The following is a 26,118-nucleotide window of genomic DNA, read 5'->3' as shown; positions in this document are numbered from 1 at the left end:
AGAGTGTCATTTTCAATACGTGTTCATTTCAAGGAGTGAAGAAGTGGGGTGTTTGGGATAATGGACCGTGCATAATTGTGAGAGTTATGATTTTAACACTAATGTTTAAGGATTCGTGCTCATAAAGACTTATATAGCTCTATCATTTCACATCTACCTTATTTGGACTAGTGATAAAAAGGGCCCATGTCGCCTTGCCCTGGGGATAATTGTACCTATGGCATTCTAATTAGTTTCGGTGAACTACAATAATAGATTGCTGCCAATCCTTACCAGTTTTGCTTATGCTGTGTGCCTACTGTAATCAATCTAATTGCTTGTCCCTAATTCTAACTTTCCAAGGTCGACCTGAAAATTCAGCACTATGCTATTCATTGCCTCTGATACATAAATCATGCGAACGTAAAATACAAAATATATGACAACCCTGCATCAAACATAAGGGCAAGCTGGTAATGCATACAGATTAAAACAGTTTGTTTCCTATGACCTTTTCCAGTGTACTCTTTATTTCCATAGTTAAGACTACATCGTAACACATTCTTTTTAAGTACTAGCAGTAGTCTAAAACATCGTGGAGTCATTGAATTGCAGGTGATCTGGCAGAGGTATGGTTAGACTTGATTAGAATGGCCAATAAACCATAATTATGTGATTTGCATCATGATAAAAAAAAAATGAGAATGCTTCATCTGGTTTGTGCATAAACTATTTGCCGCGTGTAAGTCGCCTGGAGATGGATACAAAGGGGCCTATTCTCGTAGCTCCGAAGTTGTGATTGCCAAACTGCACGGTTTGGTCTGTTCAGAAGTTGTGGAATTAAATGTGTGGAAAAAAAACACGTATTCGTGATTGCAAAATCGCATCATTTAAACCTAAGGAAGAAGAAGAAGCTGCAATTTAGTATGGTCTTCAGCTGTATATATGTCCCCTCAAACCTTCCTCCATATAAATTAGGGAGAGATACCTGTGCTGAAAAAGGAGAGCACCTGAGGTACCTTGGGAGATATGCTAATGACTATGCAAAGTATACTATAAATGAGTCACACGTCTTAAAATACCTGAAAGGGATTGGGTGTTAGACCCAGCAAGTCCAGAATTGACAAACGATGTCAAATGCTATTGGCACAGCACACTTTTGAGCTCTATGACTCACACCTGTACCCCGTCCCCCTGGCTTCCTTTAAAAGCAGACAATTTCCACCCCCTGGATGCCAGTTCAATATTCCTTGTGCACAAAAAGGAGCACGCCTGAGATACCTGGGGGATATGGACCGTGAGGAGGAGGAGGAGGAGGATGCCTCCTCTACACCACCTCCACCACCAACACCCCCACTCAAAAGCCTTATTTCGGGCTGTGGAGGGATCTCACCTGCCAGGAGGTAGCGATAAAAATAATGTGCGTTGTTTGAAGCGGTTTAGACCTTTTCCAGTTTTTGGAGTTACTAGAATTTAGATAGTTTGCAAAATATACGATTTTGGTAATTCAACCCGGATTTGCAGAGTTAGAATAAAACCGCTTCTTAAAAAGCCTTGTATGTACGTTTTCGACATGTGTGAAGAGTTTACAGAATAGCAAAACATGCTAATCCCATTGGAAAAGGCTCTTTACACACAAATCACACAAACCGTGGTTCATTAATCGAGATATAAAACAGGGAACAAGTTTTTCATTTAATAAAGGAGGGTTGAGTTTAGCCAATGTGAGGGAGTGAGAGAGACCTGTGAAAGGGGCAGTGTAAGAGGACATGTGCAGAGGTACGCAATGGAGACTGTTTTAAGGTGAAATTAAAATAAGGCTTTATTGCGCCTGTCGCTTTAAACACAGCAAACATGTGAAAATTGGCAAAGAAAATCTGCTCCACTTTGGAGTATATATACACTTATAGTCCAGCTCTCTTTAACTGTGTGGTTAGCCCAGCGATTCACCAGCCCAAATCATAGAGATACACACACATATATATATATATATATATAATATATATATATATATGTCTCTATGATTTGGGCTGGTGAATCGCTGGGCTAACCACGCAGTTATTACCACGCAGTTATAACCATATAACAGTCTTATAAGAAAAGTCTTATCTGTCTCTTGTAGTTGTAGGGGAAGGCTTCTCTGTTCTCCTGGTGTCCACACCCTTGTGTGATAAGGCAATGTCATGATCCAGGTTTAGAAGTATTGTCCCCTGTGTCTTGCTGGCAGTGTGCAGATATCTGCCACTCAAGACAGTGCAGTCTTTCCTTGGCTCAGCCCCACGTCATGTGTGAGACTAAGGAATTCCCTGCGATTTCTGCTTCCTGGGTCAGCTCAGCTCACGTGTGAGCTCAGGAAGAATCTCCCTTCCTGTCTCAGAGGCAGGCTTGATACCTGTAATCAGCCAGGTGGTGTTGGTTAATTGTCTACTAGCAGTTAACCACCACACTGCTGGATTAGAGGCACATTTTTGAACAGGGATACATCCCCTGTTACAGGCAGACAATGCATTACTTCCTTATAATGGTGATACTGAATTGTATCTCTATCTGAATAAATATTTCTAAGATCAAGGGGACCAAGATTCCAGTTTATTTGGGAGAGTTAGAAACGAGGAGTACAATACAACCATAGACCATTATTTAATGGGACATAAGATATCCAAAACAATATAATATATTAGCGCCTTCAGTGTGGACTAAACAAAAGGGATATTCACAACAAATGAGACACATTTGGCACTATACATCAATCCAGAGAAGTGTTTATTGTGCTCTTGAAATGTTTTTTTTGACTGCTTTTCTTTGCCCTGCTTTTGTCCCCTTTGCATCAGCCTGTGACGCTGAGAAAGGTCATATCTCATATGGTGGAACAGGAACCTCAAGCATATGTAGGAACTCTACCTTAAAGCATATGTAGGAACTCTACCTTAAAGCATGCAAAAACTGGACAAATTCCAGTGTCTGTTCCTTGTGAGCTGCAAAGCATATTGGGCCGTAATTACTGTGTTTCCCTGCCAGTACTGGAAGACACCTTACCACATATTCATCTGACTGGGCTTTAGGGTATCTTACTGCGCCAGAAGGTGTCCTATAGCATTGTTTAGTAAATCTGCCACTTTATGGACCATATACTGGAATGAGTAATAAGGTGTCTTATGAAGTAGCACTGCTTAATAAATAGGGCCACCCACAAATTAGATTGTAAGCTCCCAGAACAGGGTCTCATTGTACTGTATCAGCAAAACATTCTGTACAGCACTATGCACATTGTCAGCACTACATAGAAAATACAAAGATTTATGTTGCGACAGCTCCGAGCCTGACGGCCTATACAATTATGTGTAAAATGTCTCTTCCTTTCCATACATCATAAGATGCTGTTAGTTTCCACTTTGTTACTATGCTTAACAATGTTTACCAGCAATACATACTGTACAGCAACAAGATGCATGTTTCATACAGCAATATATACAGTAACAAGATGCAAGTTTCATACAGCAATATACAGTATATGTAACAAGATGCATGTTTCATACAGCAATATACAGTATATGTAACAAGATGCATGTTTCATCCAGCAATATATACAGTAATAATACGCATGTTTCATCCAGCAATATATACAGTAACAAGACGCATGTTTCACCCATCAATATATACAGTAACAAGATGCATGTTTCACCCATCAATATATACAGTAACAAGATGCATGTTTCATCCAGCAATATATACAGTAACAAGACGCATGTTTCACCCATCAATATACACAGTAACAAGATGCATGTTTTATCCAGCAATATATACAGTAACGAGATGCATGTTTCATCCAGCAATATATACAGTAACAAGGTGCATGTTTCATACAGCAATATATACAGTAACAAGATGCATGTTTCATACAGCAATATATACAGTAACAAGATGCATGTTTCATACAGCAATATACACAGTAACAAGATGCATGTTTCATCCAGCAATCTATACAGTAACAAGATGCATGTTTCATCCAGCAATATATACTGTAACAAGATGCATGTTTCACACAGCAATATACACAGTAACAAGATGCATGTTTCATCCAGCAATATATACAGTAACAAGATGCATGTTTCATCCAGCAATATATACAGTAACAAGATGCATGTTTCATACAGCAATATATACAGTAACAAGATGCATGTTTCATCCAGCAATTTATACAGTAACAAGATGCATGTTTCATCCAGCAATATATACAGTAACAAGATGCATGTTTCATCCAGCAATATATACAGTAACAGGATGCATGTTTCACACAGCAATATACACGGTAACAAGATGCATGTTTCATCCAGCAATATACACAGTAACAAGGTGCATGTTTCATCCAGCAATATATACAGCAACAAGATGCATGTTTCATCCAGCAATATACACAGTAACAAGATGCATGTTTCATCCAGCAATATATACAGTAACAAGATGCATGTTTCATCCAGCAATATATACAGTAACAATGTGCATGTTTCATCCAGCAATATATACAGTAACAAGATGCATGTTTCATCCAGCAATATACACAGTAACAAGATGCATGTTTCATCCAGCAATATATACAGCAACAAGATGCATGTTTCATCCAGCAATATACACAGTAACAATGTGCATGTTTCATCCAGCAATATATACAGTAACAAGATGCATGTTTCATCCAGCAATATATACGGTAACAAGATGCATGTTTCATCCAGCAATATATACAGTAACAAGATGCATGTTTCATCCAGCAATATACACAGTAACAAGATGCATGTTTCATCCAGCAATATACACAGTAACAAGGTGCATGTTTCATCCAGCAATATATACAGCAACAAGATGCATGTTTCACACAGCAATATATACAGTAACAAGATGCATGTTTCATCCAGCAATATACACAGTAACAAGATGCATGTTTCATCCAGCAATATATACAGTAATAAGATGCATGTTTCATCCAGCAATATATACAGTAACAAGATGCATGTTTTATCCAGCAATATATACGGATCAAGGTGCATGTTTCATCCAGCAATATATACAGTAACAAGATGCATGTTTTATCCAGCAGTATATACAGTAACAAGGTGCATGTTTCATACAGCAATATATACAGTAACAAGGTGCATGTTTCAACCAGCAATATATACAGTAACAAGGTGCATGTTTCATCCAGCAATATATACAGTAACAAGATGCATGTTTCATCCAGCAATATATACAGTAACAAGATGCATGTTTCATCCAGCAATATATACAGTAACAAGATGCATGTTTCATCCAGCAATATATACAGTAACAAGATGCATGTTTCATCCAGCAATATATACAGTAACAAGGTGCATGTTTCATCCAGCAATATATACAGTAACAAGATGCATGTTTCATCCAGCAATATATACAGTAACAAGACGCATGTTTCACCCAGCAATATATACAGTAACAAGGTGCATGTTTCATCCAGCAATATATACAGTAACAAGGTGCATGTTTCATCCAGCAGACATTTTTTGTGCTGTGAAAAATAAATGAGAAGGGGACATTCTGCTAAAAGATCATTTAAAAAAACAAACCTTGTGTGCTGACAAACTTGACATCTTTTCTAATGGCTGGAAGAGATTAAAGTGTAGGAATACAATGTTCTCTTTCTGAGCAAGGCTAGCTTCTGGTAATAATTAAAAAGTGAAAAGGTCACTTTCTGTTAATTTAATCTAGTGCCTTTGTAGAAGAATCTTAAATACATTGGGAATCTTCCCCAACATAGCTGGCTAATGTTTTTTGAAGCCAGTGCAAGTCTCCTATTAAAGTTAAAAGCACAGGTATCATTGAAGTGTTATTGTTTCAAGTAAGGCATATTCCCAGTATATGAAACGCATAGTTACAGTCCCACGGTTGGTAACTCACTATAGGGATATGGGTAGCATAGGGACTAAACCAGTAGAGAATGTCTCTTAAATAAATAGCAGCATATCTGCAAATAAAAAACTGCCGCCTTAATCGCAAAAATGATGAATTTATTATGAAAGTCAGGTAGCTGCATGCTATTAAATGGCTTTACGTTCTGGGACTATCTTGATGTGGCCTTGGGAAATGTATGCAAATACAATGCAAACTGCAGTGCAAAGAATAAGCACAAAAAGTAATCTGGAAAAACATATTGAAAAGTATAATGATAGGTCACTATAAAGTGAACCAGACAGACAATACTAATAATAATAAAAACGTGTTTGCAAACAGCCAATGTCGCAGATTGGATGCAGTGTTCCCACTGACACAGAACCGCCTGCATAGGTCTACATTGAAGAAACGCTGTTAATAACACAAAATGGAACGCAGACTGAAGAGGCCACAGCTTAACCAGTCCGTACCACATGTGGCACACCACTGTTTTATATATATATATGGAAACCCTTTGATCTGTTCACATATTACAAAAAAAGTGGCTCATTTTCCTTTTCATGTTAAACCCTACAGTGGGTCTTGAAAAAACTGCGACTTCTCTTTAATTCCTGGAGAGTGTAAAGATCTCTGCCTTGTGCATAAAATCCTAACCCATTGCTGAACAGTTTGATATTAAAACGCTGTGGCTTGTTTTCGCAGGTGCTGGTATTTGCAGAAGACTTCGAGTGCATCCCGGGATTCCAACAAAAGCTTTTCTATATTGAGCAGCCGTCTGAATTTACCGAGGACCAGCTTGTGCTGAATGGTAGGGAAATAACATTGGATTTTGTTATTTTTCTGCAAATGGGTGATTACAGAGCGGAGGTATTTTTAGAGTTCTGTATTTGGCTTCTCTCCAGTCCAATTTAACATCATGTGACATGTAGGCCTCTATTCAATATAGGGGAAATCATTAGAATTATGAGCAGTTAAGATCGAATTAACTTCGTATCCAAGTGAATAGTAAGGTGATGCATCATTAACTGCACCTTGCTTCTCACTATATTGCATTAGCTGCCTTAGAAGCAAAAGTAATACAAAGTTAAGAACTCGTATAGAACAAAAATGAAAATCATTAGAATGATTTATTCTTCCTGCTAGTTTTCCTACGGATATTCTTCGCTGTGATGTTCCCTGAACAATGCATCAAATTCAAATACTATTTCGACTAACGCTAATTGGCCCATGAGAGCATCTTTGTGCTGTCTTTACCTTATTTGGAATGGAAAGTTCTTGTATGCTCAGAACCAGACATATAAGGGATGCACAGACACTACAAACATCTGCTTACACAACTGTGCTTCTCTTGAAAACTTGCCGTAGCTGTTATGGGGAAAGAGAGAACTTGAGACCGGTTTATTTTTTGAACTAGGCTGGTACATTTGTGCAAATACTATTACAAGTGTTTATATTAGTATTGATCATTTGCTTACAGAAGGCTGGTAATAATTCTGAGCCTTTTTGTAAGTATGTTTGCATAGATCACAAAGTGAAATGAAGCACTGTTTTCTTCTGCAAATGTAATCATATTTTTCATGAAAGGATCTCCGTTCTTCCCTTATCCTCCCCATGCAGTTACAATAAATATTCAAATTAAAACATTGGTCTATGGGGGTTTTATAGTTTAAATTACTCTGCAATGGAAATATACAAATTGGAGAAAATTGCTTCAGTTGTATTGTTAGCTGAGAAGGATACGTCCCTAATATGGTCAGATAAAAATCCAATCAACATATTTTGTGATATTACCCTGACTTTACAATTTAATATAGAAATGACTACAGGCTCCCTCAGAGGTATAGAAGTGAAAATCAATGGTCTACCTCTAAAATGGTGATATAAAGTTCTATATTTTACATGGCTCAATACACCACCATTTGGATATAGGAAGTAAGGAGAACAGATCTCTGGGTTTGCATAACACTTTGTAGAATGATCATCAAAGGAGAGAGATCACTAATTACACCAGCGGTGCACATGATGATGTCGCGGGTCGCGTAGTAAGTAATGGGATTGAAGAGACAACTTTTGTTTGGATGCTCCGTTAAATCAGGGCGTATAACACCACATTGGCTAAATCAGGGCGTATAACATAACATTGGCTAAATCAGGGCGTATAACACCACATTGGCTAAATCAGGGCGTATAACAGCACATTGGCTAAATCAGGGCGTATAACACCACATTGGCTAAATCAGGCGTATAACACCACATTGGCTAAATCAGGGCGTATAACACCACATTGGCTAAATCAGGGCGTATAACACCACATTGGCTAAATCAGGGCGTAAAACTCCACATTGGCTAAATCAGGAACTGATATTATTTTCCCTGAGAACAATGCATATCAACAAAGCCATTTTGTATCTCATTGGCATTAACATCACGTTATATTGGAAAATATAATTGGAAGATTTAGATTGTAAGCTTTTCGGAGCAGGGACTCCTTTTCCTAAATGTTACTGTTGTGTCTGAAGCACTTCTTCCCATGACCTGTTATTTGTTATTTATATGATTGTCACGTGTATTACTGTCGTGAGGCGCTATGTACATTAATGGCGCTATATAAATAAAGACATGCATACAAGATGATGGAACATTATGCTACAGTATCCTCACGTAAAGCTTGTCTTGGTGTTACTCCTGTCCAGGCAGCTGAATAGGTGTTTTACACAAGTTGAGATGGAAATAACGCGGTTGGTTCACTCATTTGAGATCACTAACAGTCTATATACAGTATGGGGTTCTTTGCCTACCAAGCTGGCTAGGAGCAATTGTTGTTCAATTACACAGCAACTCATTGATTATTTAGCTACCACCAAGCAACCTCTCTGGAGAAATGGTTATACATTACTTCTATGTAGCAGCATATTCAGCTGACCTACCTTATATATTACCAGCATTGTGGGACTGGGTGATACTCATAGATCCAACTCACCTATTAAGTTCTTTGATTGATAGATCTCTTTCACCCATCCTTCAGATAAAGACACTCTGTAGTTTCTCTCAGTAGATCTTATTTAGTCAGCCGCAGCTCCTGTGATTTTATTATTTTTATATACTTACCCATTGTGAAAAAGTGACAATCACTATGTGTAGTCATTATTTATTATTTCAACACTTGTTAAATGTTATGTTTTAATAGCCATGGGGTTAACTATCAAATGTACTTTCTTTAGATATAGGGCTGACCTCATCAGCTGTTCCTCTATTTGATATGTAGTTCAATCATACCTAACTGAGATATTACTCGCCTTAATCCTTTCTCGCTGACTACCCCGCTCCTCTGGAATGCCCTTCCCCTCAATACCCGACTAGCACCCTCTAAAGCCATCTTTAAGACCCACTTGCTTAAAGAAGAATATGAGTAGCCCCGTGGCTAATACTATACACATGATACCGAAAGCTTGGCCCCCTGCAGACGCACTTACCTAAATGCCCTCCTACTGTCTTTGTACGTTCTCCCCACCAATTAGATTGTAAGCTCTTCGGAGCAGGGACTCGTCTTCTACAATGTTACTTTTATGTCTGAAGCACTTATTCCCATGATTGGTTATTTATATGATTGTTACGTGTATTACTACTGTGAAGCGCTATGTACATTAATGGCGCTATATAAATAAAGACATACATACATACATACTCATCCAGACCCTGCAAAAGCCCTATTTTAGGGTCTGGATGTGAGTAATGCCAAGTTTAGGTATCACCTACCTAACGTCATGTTAAGTCTCTGCATTATCACCTTTATGGTTATGCAATATTAAGGTTATGCCTCATTTACATATCATTTGCATGTAATTATTACTAATGCCCGTAGTATTAACGCAATGCTCTTTATGGGAGAAAACATGACTTAATGTGATCTGATGTTAGGTTAACATGACGATAAGTCACGTAATGAAGCTTTGTAGATCTTGGGTAGAGGATACTGGGCCTGGGTTAAGGGAGGGCCCTTCTTGCCTGTGTTGGTCCACAATAAACTCTACTGTCGCAGGCAAGCGGGCAGGCCCCCTTGACTGACTGGTCCCGGGACAACAGTCCCGGCTGTCCCCCCCTATAGGCGGCCCTGATACAATGCATACTGCTTTTGTTAGGGGTGAAGGGAACATATCTAACTGGGGAAAAGATTGCTACAGCAAATCCAAAATTGTAGTGATAAGGGTTTTTAGAGCAGGTTTAAAAAAAAACTGTGCTTTTGAAAAATTCCCAGAGGAAATGTTTTTATTGTACATCAACATGTCTCCAGCTTAGAACAAATACAGTAGTTGTGATTTTTACAGGGTAGTTCGTGATTACGAAAAAGGAAAGGCAATTATATAAAAGGAAAGTATATTTTGAGCCAGCTAAGGCCGTGCGTATAGTGCCCGCGCCGGGCGACGGCGACGTCGCCCAAAAACAAATACATTACTACCGCCGCATGCGCTTATAGTAAGCGCGACGGCGACAATGCGACGCGTCGCCAAATTTGGAAGCTGCCAATATTTGATTTTTTCAAGGACTGTCGCCTCATGTGACAGCCCCTGAACCAATCAAATGCCAGAAAGCCCGCGCCGCCGCCGCAAAGCGAAATATATCTTTCGCTAGCGGCGACGGCTGACGTTACCCGTCCCGTCACCCGTCGCGGGCACTATATGCGCGGCCTAAGTCTGACTAAGCTGGAACTGCAGCCCTGCAAGACATGCATCTGCAAGGACAGCTACAAGGGCCCTCGTCCTTTCGTCTCCAAGTTGAATATTAGAACTTTTTTGACAGTCGTCCATCTTACAGCGATGGTGTGCAGCTGACCACAAGCCACATGTGGAGGTGTAACTGTGCGGCATTAATCATGTTTATTCCAAACATGATTCTGTGGCTTTTCAGGGTATTTTTAATTGACTATCAATCAAATAGCACACGTGAAAAATGAAGGCAATTAAGAAAAAGCATTTTGTGATGCGTTGTGCATACTGAAATGGGAAGTACCTAAGCAGTGATTTAAATGTCAAAATGAAGGGTGTTTTGACCCTCACTGAAAAGCTTTAATTCAGAGTCTAATTAATGACTGACCCTTTGTTCTGTTGCTTGATGGATTGCATGTTACCTCAGAATACAGAATACATTAGAATCAGTGCAACTCCTGCCGCGGCCAATGCACTGTTTGCATTTTCTATCCAAAGTCAATCCCCGTAATATAATTTGTCTCTACTATTATCTAAAAGGTGAGGTGTTAGTTAATATTAAGTACCATAACATATGTATGGAATTGGGACATGAGGTACTGGGTAGATCCTATATATTAGGAATACAGGCATACCCCGGTTTAAGGACACTCACGTTAAGTACACTCGTGAGTAAGGACATGTCGCCCAATAGGCAAACGGCAGCTCGTGCATGCGCCTGTCAGCGTGTCCTGAACAGCAATACTGGCTCCCTACCTGCTCCGAAGCTGTGCGCAAGCGGGGAGACTATAGAGCCTGTTACAAATGAGTAATTTACATCAGTTATGCACGTATATGACGATTGCAGTACAGTACGTGCATCGATAAGTGAAAAAAAGGTAGTGCTTCACTTTAAGTACATTTTCGCTTTACATACATGCTCTGGACCCGTTGCGTACGTTAATGCGGGGTATGCCTATATTTAAAATTCCTTAAACATGTCTGATTGCAAGAAATTCCAAACTTGTTACACAAGTCTGCAAAGCTCTCCAAACCACCTCACCGTAGAGAGGCTTACTGTATATTATAATAATAATATAATCATATATATAATAGTGTTAGAATATACAGCTCAACCCCCTTTTAACGCTGTTCTTGGGGTCCAAAGAATCACATCGCGCTATAAGCGGATCGCGTTAGAAATAATGTACAATTGTATGCATTGTACAATAAAGTATTTAAGATACAAATAATCGTGTTGTAAAGTATTCATAAATACGAAAATTAGGAGCCACGCTTGCATCGCGTTATAAGTGGATTCGCGTTGTAACGGATCGCGTTAAAACGGTGTTGAGCTGTAATATAATATTTTATATCTCTCTTTTAAATATACCCCATTGCCTTTCTTTTTTTTTTTTAAAGAGGAAACAAGGAAAATTGACAAGCTCGTAAGTAGAAAACATGATATGCGATACCGCCTCAAATCCTCTCACGACAATCACTAAGCTTTTAGTGATAAGTTTGGGAATTGTGCCTTGTTTTACTTTGTATTAAAATCAAAGATCCCGTGAGTTCTTAAAGACTAAAATTCTAATTGGAAGTATAATTCCCCCCCCCCCCCCAGTTTCTCAGCTGAAAGGCTTTGATAAATCATTTGCTTTGTATGGTTGGTTCTCTACATTTGATTGAGCAAATGACTCCATTTAAGATTACAATAATTTCTGGATAACTGCCAGGTACTGTACATTATAGTTAAGCCTAGAAATATGTCAGATTTCTGGTTGGCTGAAGCAGGCCAGCTGTTATTCTAATTGGCTAAATCAATGGGCAACTGTTCAGTATGAGTGAATGTGTCAGCTGCTAGTCGTGGTGAAACTTTATATTAATTGTGTGTGGTTTAGCTGTGTATGCAACTCCCTCCCCACCCTCCCGTTTGAATCATGTAACAAATTAAATATTGAAATTCAACTTGATTACTGCTTTAAAGATAATTTCTTTTTTAATTCTGACACTTCATTTGAATATGATTTCCATGATGTATTCACATATCTTGAACAAGCCATATTTAATATAAAAGTGCCATTCCATCATGGAATTCTGGTAATGAAATAGCACTGCTTAGAAAATATGGGCCTAAATATGTATTTCTCCTCATCCATAGCCATATTTACTAACCGGAGCTATGCCATTAGACACCTTCTGACACCAGAAAACATCTTCCAACCATTCAAGCATAGAGCCACTTAGGGAATATGGCCCGCAGTATATTTAGCTAGGGAGGTAGATACGTGATGTTTCCGGATCATAATGGATGACACTCAGGTGGTATTTATTCCATTGTTTCATCTCACCTTTGTTAGCAGGGAATATAATTGATGGTATATATTGCATTCTTCCACTGAAGGGGTTCATATTCTGTAGTTTACTGCAGTGCTGCTCAATAACATTATATCGTAGAAGGCACCTGGTTAAGTTAGCTCAAGTTCATATAGTTCCAGTGTCAATTCAAAACTCTGAAAGTCAAAACTAACACAGGATATGACTGGATGTGAAAGTAGAAAACCACGAGACTAGGATTCTCATAACAAGATCTCTTGGGAATACTCAAGCAAAAAGGTACTTTTGAAGATCAAGAACACTGCTTTTTGCAGAACATTTGCATGCAGCTCTTGTACATTCCCTACTGGCTTCCTAGGAAACTCTATTCTGAGTTGTTTAGTGCTGTTTGTCATCAGGAACCAAAAACATCGTCTTTCTGTTCTTGGAGAATTTCTCCTCGCGATTACGGAGATGGAAATGATACTCGGGTTCCACTGAGGAGGTAGGGTATGACATTCAGACATGACTGCGGTGCATTGCAAAGCAATCAAAACATAAAGAGCAAGGATCCAAGTACTCCACCAATAGTACATCAACCACATTTTGTAGCAGTGGTGCTAGAATGTAGTAAAACCATCTGGAACCAAATGAGTTAACTAAAATCCATATATATGAGCATCTCATTGTGATCTCTTTATCATTGTGTTCCTTCTGCTAGCTCTGTAACCCATTGTCTCTCTTTCTTGAGAAAATGCAGGAGAGTCACAACAGGTCTGGAGTCTTCCTTAAAGTCCAACTTACTATATAGTCATAGCAAGCCTGAAACCAGGGGAGTTTCTCTCCCAGTCTCTGAGATGCTGAAGGTTAAAGAGCAGCACTATGATTTAATATATACACACACACGCAACAATATTTGACCCACCATTCAAACTATCTACTCTGGAACTTTCTGCCCTAAGTGATCCTGCGCCTTTATCCCATGCTTACTATCCGCAAAAGGATATTGAGAGTCAGACTCCCAAAAAATGATGAGTTCTTTGACTTTATCTGTCATTACTCCCAGAGCTGAAAGAGTTCACATGTTCCTTAGAGAAATGACACCAGGAAGAATGCTAAAGTATTGAAGTTTCACGTTTTTTTCAGCAGACAGTCATGCTTGGGATGTGTTTGTGTTGTGTGTGTGTGTGTAATGACTTTAAATCAAATTCCATGAATATCTGAGGCAAAGTCCCATATTTACTTTAGAACCTGTACCATTTCAGCTCTGTCCCATGCCCCTGAAAATTCCACCTTTAAATTCCAAAAAGGGCTATCTGTCGCCCATATAAACATCCGGAGCCTGCTGCCCAAACTGGATGAACTAAGGGCATGGTGCCTTATGCATAAACCCAAAGCCATCGTTCTTACAGAAACATGGCTATCCTCTAAAACCCCTGATGCAAATATCGCCATTCAGGGATACTCCATTTTTAGGAGAGATAGGTCAAAGAGAGGAGGAGGGGTGTTATTTTATATTGCAGACACCTTACAATTTACACTGTTACATTGCCCACCAAGTCCACCCTCTTTTGAAACTCTAGTTGGCAAAATCTGCCTCCCCTTTTCTAAGCCCATCTTGCTTGCTGGCATCTACCGCCCCCCTAAAGCCCCTCTACAATCCTTGACTGATATCACCCAATTTCTTGCCTCCATTTCCTCTCTGAATGAGAAGAGTGAGCTGCTAGTTCTAGGGGATTTCAACTTCAATTGGCTTGACCCTAAAAACCACAAAATCCAGATACAAGTCAAGTCACTTAACCTATCGCAACTCATTTCCCAACCCACACGAATAAACCTGAAGTCGCATAACCATTCCTTGCTAGACTGGATTCTCTCCTCAAACCCCAGCAGAATCCAATCCTCTGGCATCCTTCCTGATATTTTCAGTGACCATGCAAAAGTGTACTGTGTAAGGAAAATTAAACCGCCCCATTCAAGCCCTAAAGTTCTCCTCACTAGAACATTTAAAAACTTTAACCCACAACAGTTTCTGGATGACCTTACCAACTGCCCATGGCACAGAATCGATTTAATTCCCGACCCTGACTCTGCGCTCGACTATTTCCAATCCGAGTTCTTAAAACTCTGCGATACCCATGCTCCACTACGCAAAATAAGGGTACGGGGGGCCCACCTTCCATGGGTTACACCTGACCTTATAGCACTCTACCAGTTCAGGGATGCCTTGTGGAAAAGCTACAAAGTAACTGGCACTACCAAGGATCTCAATCACTACAGATGCCTGCGGAACGTGTGCACAAGGCAAACAAGGCATGCAAAAGCACAATATTACTCTGACAATCTCCACCAAAATACATCAAACCCAGCTAACTTCTGGAAGGTTATCAACAATATATTCCAGGCTCCTAACCATCAACAACCAAGTAATATCACTAAGGGGGATATTACTCTGACAAACCCCACTCACATTGCAAATGCATTCAATGATTACTTTGTGTGGTGTGCCACTAACTTATTAGCGAAACGCAGCACAAACCCCAAACCTGAATCTCATCCTGGGAGTACCCCTATAGTCCCACCCCCTCCCAACACTGCCCACAATTTTCAATGTAGCCCAGTATCTGAAGAGGAGATTACACAAGCGCTCCTCAAACTAAAACTAAGCAGCCAATGTGGACCCGACTTACTACAATCTAGGTTCCTACGACTTGGTGCCCCAGCCATTGCCAAACCAATTGCTTCCATAGTCAACTCTATCCTGTCTGCAGGCCATATCCCTAAGACCTGGAAAACTGCCAAAGTTGTCCCAATCTTCAAAAGTGGGGACAAAAACACTGTCTCAAACTACAGGCCAATCTCACTTCTCCCAATTCTATCCAAAGTTATGGAAAATGTGTCTACTCCCAATTAAGCGATTTCTACACCAAGACAAATTTCCCTAGCCAATTCCAGTCTGGGTTTCGTCCCAAACACTCCACCGTAACTACCCTGCTAAAAGTTTGCAATGAAATCCAGTGTGGAATGGAACGGGGACAACTCACTGGTGCAGTATTCCTAGATTTTGCAAAGGCTTTTGACACCGTTGATCATGTTATCCTGCTTAACAAACTCCAGAGCTCTGGAATAGGGAAACATGCTTTAAACTGGTTTCAGTCCTATCTATCAGGAAGATCCCAACATGTGTCCATCTCAGGCTCTAACTCCAACCCCCTGGATATCACCTGTGGTGTCCCGCAAGGCTCTGTTCTGGGGCCCCTACTCTTCTCAGTGTTCATTAATGATCTTCCCACAGCTTGTAAGGAAGCCTCAATACACATGTATGCAGATGACACAATCCTATATGCACACAGCCATAGCCTCTCCGACCTTGAACACGTACTTCAGTCTGACTTTTTGAGACTCGAAAACTGGATTTCCCAAAACAAGCTATTTTTAAACACTGACAAGACGGTAACAATGGTATTTGGGACCAAGACTAAATTTGTAAAGCTTCCAGTGACTGAGCTCCTGATTAGAACCAACGCTAAAACCACCCTAACACCTGTCACTAGTTTTAAATACCTGGGCTTATGGTTTGACTCCCACTTAACATTCGGGATGCACATTGATACCCTGACAACCAAGACCTACGCCAAACTAGGGGTACTTTACAGGAACAAATCCTCCCAAAGTCTCCTGGTCAGAAAGCGTATTGCACAGCAGATGCTAATGCCAATTATTGACTATGGAGACATAGTATATGGCTCGGCTCCTCAAACCCACCTTAGCAAACTTGACACCCTCTACAATTCAATTTGTCGTTTTGTTCTCCAATGCAACTACAACACACATCACTGCGAAATGCTCAAAGAACTAGATTGGTCATCACTAGAGTCTAGGCGCAAAGTTCACCTTTCCTGTCTCACCCTCAAATACTTTCTGGGCAAGCTACCCAGCTACCTGAACAAGCTCCTCACCCCTACCACATGCAGTACCTATCACCTGAGATCAGACTCCAAAAGACTATTCATGGTCCCAAGACTCAACAAAGTATCCGGACGTTCCTCCTTCTCCTTCCGTGCACCCCAAAACTGGAACAACCTACCAGAGACTCTCATATCCACCACCAGCTTAAGTTCTTTCAAATCTAAGGCTGTCTCACACTTTAATCTGGTCTGTAACTGTTTCATACGCTCATAATATATATTTTCTTTAACTGTGCATGCAATGTCTTGTATATAATGTATACCTTGTTCATTTATGTAACTGTATTTGTAACCATGTATTATTTTGTTTTACTCTGTGCCCAGGACATACTTGAAAACGAGAGGTAACTCTCAATGTATTACTTCCTGGTAAAATATTTTTATAAATAAAAAATAAAAATTGATGTGAATGGTATCAGCTATGCCATTTACATTCAATGAGTTTGCAGTAATACAGGACTTGCATGTAGATATACTACAGTTCTCAATCATGGCCTACGTAAGACTGTTGAAACTGAGATCCCATTTTGATTACCTTCCACATCAAGGTGCCACAGTATCGAGTCACAGCATCTATGGCAACATTTTCTTTGAGCTCGCTCAAATCATTTGCTGAGCAATGAAATGCCACCAAGAACCATGTATAACCTACTGTATAAGCAAATATAGCAAATCTCTTAGGACAGAGAGCTTTGTATTTACTCAACTAACTTACAGTACGTTTTGATTTCACGCACCCAGTTTTGCCCATCTCTTGTTAAAGGCGCAGCCCTAAGGTACCATGTAACTGGTGTATGTTATAAAGTGAAACCATTCAGTCTAGGAACTCCTCCAATGGACTGAATCATACTGACCCTTTCAAATATCCAGCTCTGATTTTTTGATTACTGTGTGTAGCTATAATAGCACCCATTTATTGGACCGATCTCTGCACATAGAGAGACAGGGCATTGTAAGGGAACATCTCTAGCACAGAAAGGATTGAACTGTTAGCCAATCCTTCTTATAGCTGTTTTGTTCAGAAAGAGTGGTCTAGTGGTAAATGGCAGTGTCTTTGCAGTGGGTGTATCAGGTTCGATGCACAAGGTGTTCCGCAGAGCTGTCATTCACACAATGAGAAGGTTGGAGAGAACACGCTGCCTCATTGAGTGGTTATGTCATCAGTGGGCATGACCACCTTGTATATCAGTGGGGGCATGGCCATGGATAATTGGGGTACCTGGCTCTGAAGTGGGGCAAAGGGCTAACACTGAATGGGATCCCACTGCAGCAAAATGGCAAACGCCATGCAACATTGTGCAATATGTATGTATGTATGTATGTATATATGTATCTATCCATATATATATATATATATATATATGTATCTATCTATATATATATATATATATATATATATATACATACTTATTTATTTATTTGGCAAGAGAAGAAGTGAATAAAGTAGCGCCACTCATAGACCAGTGAAACATAATAATAAACCCCTTTCAAAGTGTTTAAAATCAAAATGCAAAACAATCCTATAATGAGTATAACATGTACAATTAATATAAACAAACCAAAGTATACACTCAAACATATGAAAAAAATATATAAATATATATTGAAAAATGTTAGTACAGTCCAAGTGTAAATGTCCAAACCCCAGAATAAGTCCTGATAGGTAATGCAGAAAACTGTACAGAATCCAAGGGTCCATGGCTGCTCTCAAATGGAAGAACCACTTCCAAGGCAGAATCTATAGATACAAAAAGAAGACAAAGAGCGCACGCCCCATAGTGTGATCCTGTACATTTAATATAGGGGAGGGAATGGTGGAGGGATTAAAAACACTTACAAAGTATAAGTGATAAACAGGCAATTTGTGATAAAAAGATCGCCAACGATGCAGGAACCGTCCCGTGACGTGCTCGCAGTCCAAACGAAATCTCTGGGCAACACCCGACAACAGCCGTCCTTAACACGATCGATTTGAAGTCCTCCACACAGTGTGGCATACGAGTTGGCCTCAATTCAGCTTCCACACGCTCCAGCCGTAAAGCGTGCAAACAACGTGATGACGTAGTGTCGTAATGTACTGGAGAGTCTACAATCCAATTGGTGCATCAATTTATGTTTGTTACGTCCCTACAACGAGCATATATGCAAGTAATATATGTATAACTTAGTTTCTACATAGAAAATCGTATTTATAAGGCACCCCAGCATATACTGATAACATGATATTAAACTTAATGGAAATAATAACAACATATAACATAATTAAAACCATATATCACTATAAAAACATACTATAAAACTGTATTAAACTCAATAATCCTATAAGGGTTATAATAATCCATAATACATGAAATACCTCAAAAATAGCAATATATCAACAAATCTCCTAAATAAATATTTAATAATAAATTAAAACCTAACGATATTAACCCAAATATCACGGGACGGGACGGGACGGTTCCTGCATCATTGGTGATCTTTTTTATCACAAATTGCCTGTTTATCACTTATACTTTGTAAGTGTTTTTAATCCCTCCACCATTCCCTCCCCTATATTAAATGTACAGGATCACACTATGGGGCGTGCGCTCTTTGTCTTCTTTTTATATTTATTTATTATTTTTTAAGTTATGGTGGGTGAAAAAGGCAACAAAAAACCTCAACCGTTAGCATATAGCCAATAAAGAATATCACTTGTGAGCATATTCACATTCCAGGCAAAAGGTAACACGTGTGCTCATTTGCATGTCATTTCCCAGAATCCCTTGCTGCAGTGGGATCACTATATGCTAGGTGATAATGGTTGAAGGCAGGGTTTGCAGACCTGTCTAAGACGTGTGACTGTGCTCACAAGTGATATTCTTTATTGGCTATATATATTTAAAAATGTAACAGAGGAAGGACATACAGTTCACAGTCGGTGCAACAGGAACAGTTCACAGGCATAAACTATAACATCCAATAAATCTCATTGAAACTGAGCGATTGATCTTGATCCTGGGAGTATAATAATTATCATTGTATTGCTGCTCAAATATGGTGAGCTAAGATAGTAACAATAAGTGTATTAGTTAACCTATGACTCATAAATTAGTGGCCGCCAACATAACGGACTTAAATCATAAAGTGGGATTTATAGAGTACTGGGGAGGCACAACCACCCAAAGGTATAGAATAAAGAATAAAGCAGACAAGGGGTTTACTCAAAAACAGTGCATCTTAGAATGTGACTAGAGCTCATCCCTCCCCCCTGTGTAGTGTGTGATTTATGATTTGAGGTGTCCCATTCAGGGACTATTAACACCTCAAGTCATAAATCACACACTACACAGGGGGGAGGGATGAGCTCTAGTCACATTCCAAGATGCACTGTTTTTGAGTAAACCCCTTGCCTGCTTTATTCATTGTAACATCGCCGGATGAAGAGATCAGTGAATCTCTAAAGCTCGCACAAACAAAAGCATTTTGTTAGCCACAGAACGGTATTGTCTATTCATTTTTGATTATTTAAGCTCGGCTAACACGGTACTGATACCTCTACATATATGTGTGTGTGTGTGTGTGTGTGTGTGTGTCAGGAAGCTTTAAATACTCCACACAAAGCCGAGATTCTTCACCACATCCTTGCTGATTTGCAATATGATTGCGCTCATACTGTAGCCTTATTAGTTCTAATCATACAGCCTAAGGAAATGACATTTAGCTTTAGTTAATACTGCCAATTGTTGTCTTAATACATGAATCTAAAGGCTGACTATTTTCTGCCGTTTCAAACTATACTCCTTGTGGCAGTTTAATTTTTATCCACATTCAGGGACAACGATGCAGTTGTTTGGAATAACAAGTGCTACGAATCCAGCTGTCGACTCAACAGAATTTAGAGGGAGCACATTTCTAGGAAACCTCTGTAGATGGATATAAAGAAACAATCCACGTGATCTGCTCTGTGAGCTCTTGATGGGATATGTTACAATAAATACATTAGGTAAACGTGTGTTCTGTGAAAGATGAAGCTACAGTATAGTAGAAAGTGTTTGAATTGTGATATAGAGGGAAGTGGGGAAAAAACCGCCTATTGTTCCAATGTTGCAAGATTTATTTTATTTAGTGCAGAACTTATATAATAGTGATAATAGTGTTAAATGATTTAAAAACCAATACAAAAACTATTCTAAGGGCCTTATTCTGTATAAACCAAAGTGGCCGTTTAAACTGTTTTTGGCCTATAATACCCTTTTGAGGTCTATGGGGATTTTCATCTGAAAACTGCACTTCTGCAAATATAGAGTTACCCGGTGAGAGTTATTTGCAGTTGCGGTGTTCCGTTTCCATTTCTAAATGACGAGGACGGGTACATTTCTATATCATCACCTTTAGGATTTAAGGATTGCAGGCCCTACAAACTATCGGGTTGTCATTGAACCCGGATATTGATTGGTCAGTATTGGTTCCATTTAATAAAACGGCGCTAATGGTGTAATACCCATGGCATGCCATTCAGTGGCTGGTGACTGAAGCCCATGACATCTTGTTGGATACATGTAACGGGTTGTGCATTCTCCTGTATAGAACAGAGAGATGTATCAAGCAATCAACGCATTTGGGAAGATGGTAAACTGATGTTGTTAATCTGTGAGAGATCTGTAAATATACTTAAACCCCATGTATTGTTTACATTACGCATAATATGCCTTTTTAACAATATGCACAGTATTAGAATCTGTTATCGTCCATATGATATCCATATACTGTATAAAAAAAACATATTGTGCTGTTTCCTATAATAAACTGCAGAAGAAATTGGCCCACATTCTCCATCTGGAAACGGTTCACAGTAATTGCACCTCTATATGTTTTTTTTTCACAACCTTCCCGCTAAGAAGTAAAACATATATTTTATTAATGAATCGAATCAACAGTCACATCAATTATGAAAGAAACTGGTAATTATCGCACCGGAATGTTGCCTTTGCAAGAGCAAGTATTGCTATGAGCGCTGTCACTTGCTGTGCTGGGCCTTAAACTGAAAATAACCCCGTCCAGGCAGAGCCTGTAACAAAACAGTTGTGTTTATAAAGCGTGTTTAGCTAAACTACATCCTGCTTATTATAGACTCAGGCATAGCTGTAAATAATATTAGCTGCTAGAAATAATGTGACCTCAGAGGCAGGGAACACCACCTCTCCATCTGCGCTCCATTACCGAGAAACTCAGCCGAAGATCTTATTATGAAAATGGATGGCATCCGATTAACCAGGCAGTCACAATCATTTTCTGCTGTAGGCTGCATCGCTTTTCACAAACATGGGGAACATTTTCCTAGACATATCTTTCTTTTCATCCATTCTGTCTTGGAAATTAGGAAGGCCGAACTATTACATTTTCTGAGCATTTCTGTGCAAAATAGCAAAATGTTTTTGTAGTCGATTCCTTTCATGGTAGCTAAAGAAAAGGTGAATTGTTGCCTGGGCTCCGGGAGGTACAAAGCCATGATGCTCATTTGCTTGCAGTTCTACAGCGGTAGTTTGCCTGCCAAGCAAAGCTGAGGCTGGAAGAAATTGGATTGGAAAGAGACAGGCTGAATATATAGTGTACCCAGTGATTGTTTTACAGCTGACTGATACTAGAAATTGCAAGGCTATGGTCAGGGGGGTGGGGGGGCTAAATGGTGATAGAAACTTCAACTGCACCGAGTACTGTAGTATTAATACTCCATACCTGGCTACCATGTAAGCTGCATAATGACTTGTACAGCCTGCCCAAGCCTCCATCATAATGTACTGCGTATTAACCAACACAGACTCAAAGTATGGACTCTCTATGAGCGCATTCTGCATCTCCTGGTTGGTACAGTTTGGGTTGTAGGGGTTCCTTAGAGATACAGTATAGGGACCCATGCTATAAGCGTTCATTAAAAAAACCGCTGGGCCATTTCATTTGCCTGTTTTTTGAGTGTTGCTATTAAGGTATTCAGAACGCCTCGATTACCTGTGATAGCAAAATGCCCAAAACGGGCGAGTAGCCGGCGACATGATGATCGCCCGTCTGAAAAGGCCAAATTTGCCGATTTCTTTCAGCTGCAGAGAGAGCTGCTCAGAGAGAGCCGCCTCTCCCTGCGCAAATCTTGCCCGAAATGAATGTTTTTTAATGAAAATGTAATACTAGTGTAGATGAGCAGGGAGACTCCGGAGCAGAACCGCGTTGATTTGAGGTCCAGGGACCCCATGCTTCCCGAGATACAGGCCCCGTTATGCCCGGGGTGCCGGTATCTCCTATGCATTTTATTCCCACGGTCACGTGACGCGGGACATTTAAATGCATAGGAGATACCGGCACCCCATAACAGGGCCTGTATCTCGGGAAGCAGGGGGTCCCCGGACCTCAAATCAACACCGTTCTGCTCTGGAGACCCCCTGCCCATCTACACTAGGATGTATATTAAAACAGCTGCTACCCACAATAAACATAAAAACATAATAACACATGCAGTACATGCATCGATAAGTGGGATAAAGGTAGTGCTTCACTTTAAGTACATTTTCACTTTACATACATGCTCTGGACCCATTGCGTACGCTAATGCGGGGGTATGCCTGTAGTTGGAGACTTCACAAATTTATCATTCAAATGTGCAGTACTGTACTTCCAAGATCTTAATCTCCTTTAGAATTATATATATCAAGAACTCTTATAACAATGATACTGTAGCAATATAGTGACCAACAGATAATAGTTTAAAATACCAACAGGAGTTCCAGATAGAACTTAAAATGTAGGTATATAGCACATAGTCAATATACAGTAGTAAGGTGTTTAAGGAAAGATAAATATAATATGAATCTCAGTGCGCTGGAGATGTGGAAAGCTCATTATGCATCCACTTAAACAATATAGAAAGAACTATATCCAGCACTCGTAAGAAAAGGAAGGAGGATTCTTAAATTCAATGTGCTGCCTAAATAAAAAATAAATAAAATAAAATAAAAAAATAGTTATATAAAAATGTGCACAAAAAACAAAGACAAACCTAGAGGGTCCCCGTGCCATACTATACCGCACATCTTATAATAACGGGACGCAAAGTACGGTCTGTCGGACCGCACGGTGAGCCCACGACGCGGTCTCGCCAATCCTCTCGCGGAGGCGTCCGCTTCTGAGGGGGCTCCCGCTAGAGCGTGTCCCTACAAAGTGTCTCTAGGTGCTTATGGTTTGGTCCCAGGCCGCGCACATCGCGTGCGTCCATCACTGGTGCCTTAACTCGACCTCTGTCACTACAAGGACAAGGGGACCGGAAAACGTTTTGTCGCTTAGAACTCTTGGCCAAGATTAATCCTCAAATCACAGGACAGTTTGAACTGCTTTACAGTGCGTTACACGCCCGCCAGGTCCCCCTTGCACTGAGTGTAAAAAGATGGAGATCTATTGTGCTATTATATAATCATATAGTTACATAAATTCATGTTTTTGTCACTGGAAGAATTGGTTTTTAGAGCACCACAAGAATGAAAACACAAGTGTTTGTCAATTTCAAAGAAATCTCACAGATTAGTTTGTCCTTTGCTGTCAACATTAGTTAGATCACATCTTTCTGAAAAAGCCCCGGCTGAGTTAAGGATAGATCTGCCAAAAACAGAGTAACAAGGTGAAATAAGTCTTCAAGCACAGGAAATTAACTCCGGCAGATCCAGTGAGAATTAACCTGCTTTGCTGTTCAATCCAGGAATGGTAAAACAGCCTATTTTACAGCAACACAGGGCTTCGCTTGGCTGGCCCTTACAGAAGTAACTATACAGAATATCATTTTAGCCTCAATAGTTCAATGATACTGAAATGTACCCTTTTGCTGCCAGAGAGGCCTGCAATGCATTACTTTACAATGTGCCCCGGACACCTCCGACAGCAGAGAGGTTCTGATGCACAATTGGTAAATTTTATAATCTTTATAAAATCAAAAAGTCAATTTATTGCACGTGTGCTACTAAAATAGCCAAAACATGATGCAACTTGTTTTATGATTGGGCGTGACATGCACCTTTAGAACTACCCTTTAAGGGCCTCATGCTATAAGCAGCGATAAGCCCCTTATCATCAGCTTATCGCCAAAAAAGCCTACAGCGACTCTGTAAGCACAGATAAGCTGGCGTTAAGAGCAAAAATCGCTGCTTTTTTTTTGCAGAGAAAAAAAAACCGCCAAACGCGCGGCGATAAGTCAGTTAACGCCGCTTATTGCCAGCTTCTCAAACTCGCTCAATTCTAGTAGCCCCGATCACCTTATCGAGGCTGATCACCGCTCTAGAATGGAGATTTCCTCTCCAAATCGCCTCGCCACAAAAACTTGGCAAGGAGGTGGGGAGAAGCTGCGAGACGACACTTAGAAAATAAAATGCATTTTTCCTGCATCGGATTGATGCCGGGAGACTCCGGAGTTGATATCCATTAATTTCAGCACCGGAGACCCCCGGCATGAATCCCATAGCCACTTCATTACCTTAGCGGTTAACCTCTAAGGCAGGCCTGCACAACTCGTAAAGTGCGGAGGGCCGAACTGCTCCAAGCAAAAAAAAATTGGGCCGCACGGGTAAAATCATCATCATCATCATCGTCTCTCCTCCAGCACCTCATCATCATCCTGCACCTCCCATCACTCTCCACCCCCCTGCATCTCCCATCACTCTCCCCCCTGCACCTCCCATCACTCTCCCCCCCTGCACCTCCCATCACTCTCCCCCCCTGCACCTCCCATCACTCTCCCCCCCCCCTGCCCCACAACCCATATCGGCAGGCACCACAACAATAACAGCAGGCCCCACAACCCATATCGGCAGCCCCCCAGCCCATTCCATGTCAGCATCCCACCCCCAAGTCAGCAACCAGCATATCCCCCCCTAGTCAGCATTCCCCCCCCCGCCAAGTCAGCATTCCCCCCCCCCAAAACTCAGCATCCCCCCCCCAAGTCAGCATCCCCCCCCCCAAGTCAGCATCCCCCCCCCAAGTCAGCATCCCCCACCCCAAGGCAGCATCCCCCACCCCAAGGCAGCATCCCCCCCCCCAAGGCAGCATCCCCCCCACCCCAAGTCAGCAGCATCCCCACCCCAAGGCAGCAGCATCCCCACCCCAAGGCAGCATCCCCCCCCCAAGGCAGCATCCCCCCCCCAAGGCAGCATCCCCCCCACCCCAAGTCAGCAGCATCCCCACCCCAAGTCAGCAGCATCCCCACCCCAAGTCAGCAGCATCCCCCACCCCTAGGCAGCATC

The 26,118-nt window shown here is 40.6% G+C and overlaps 1 protein-coding gene across 2 annotated transcripts in view; it reads left to right on the top strand.

Annotated features, from left to right (window-relative positions):
* CDH13 (cadherin 13) overlaps positions 1 to 26,118 on the top strand; it is a 423,340-nt gene that overhangs the window by 89,654 nt on the left and 307,568 nt on the right. For both annotated transcript variants that reach the window (XM_075576708.1, XM_075576710.1), the window contains exon 2: positions 6,601 to 6,706. In XM_075576708.1, the coding sequence (XP_075432823.1) occupies positions 6,601 to 6,706 (106 nt within the window). The remainder of the gene's footprint in view (positions 1 to 6,600; positions 6,707 to 26,118) is intronic.

The sequence above is a fragment of the Ascaphus truei genome, chromosome 19 (assembly GCF_040206685.1).
Source record: "Ascaphus truei isolate aAscTru1 chromosome 19, aAscTru1.hap1, whole genome shotgun sequence".
Taxonomy (NCBI): Eukaryota; Metazoa; Chordata; class Amphibia; order Anura; family Ascaphidae; genus Ascaphus; species Ascaphus truei.
This window is presented reverse-complemented; position numbering and strand designations above follow the sequence as displayed.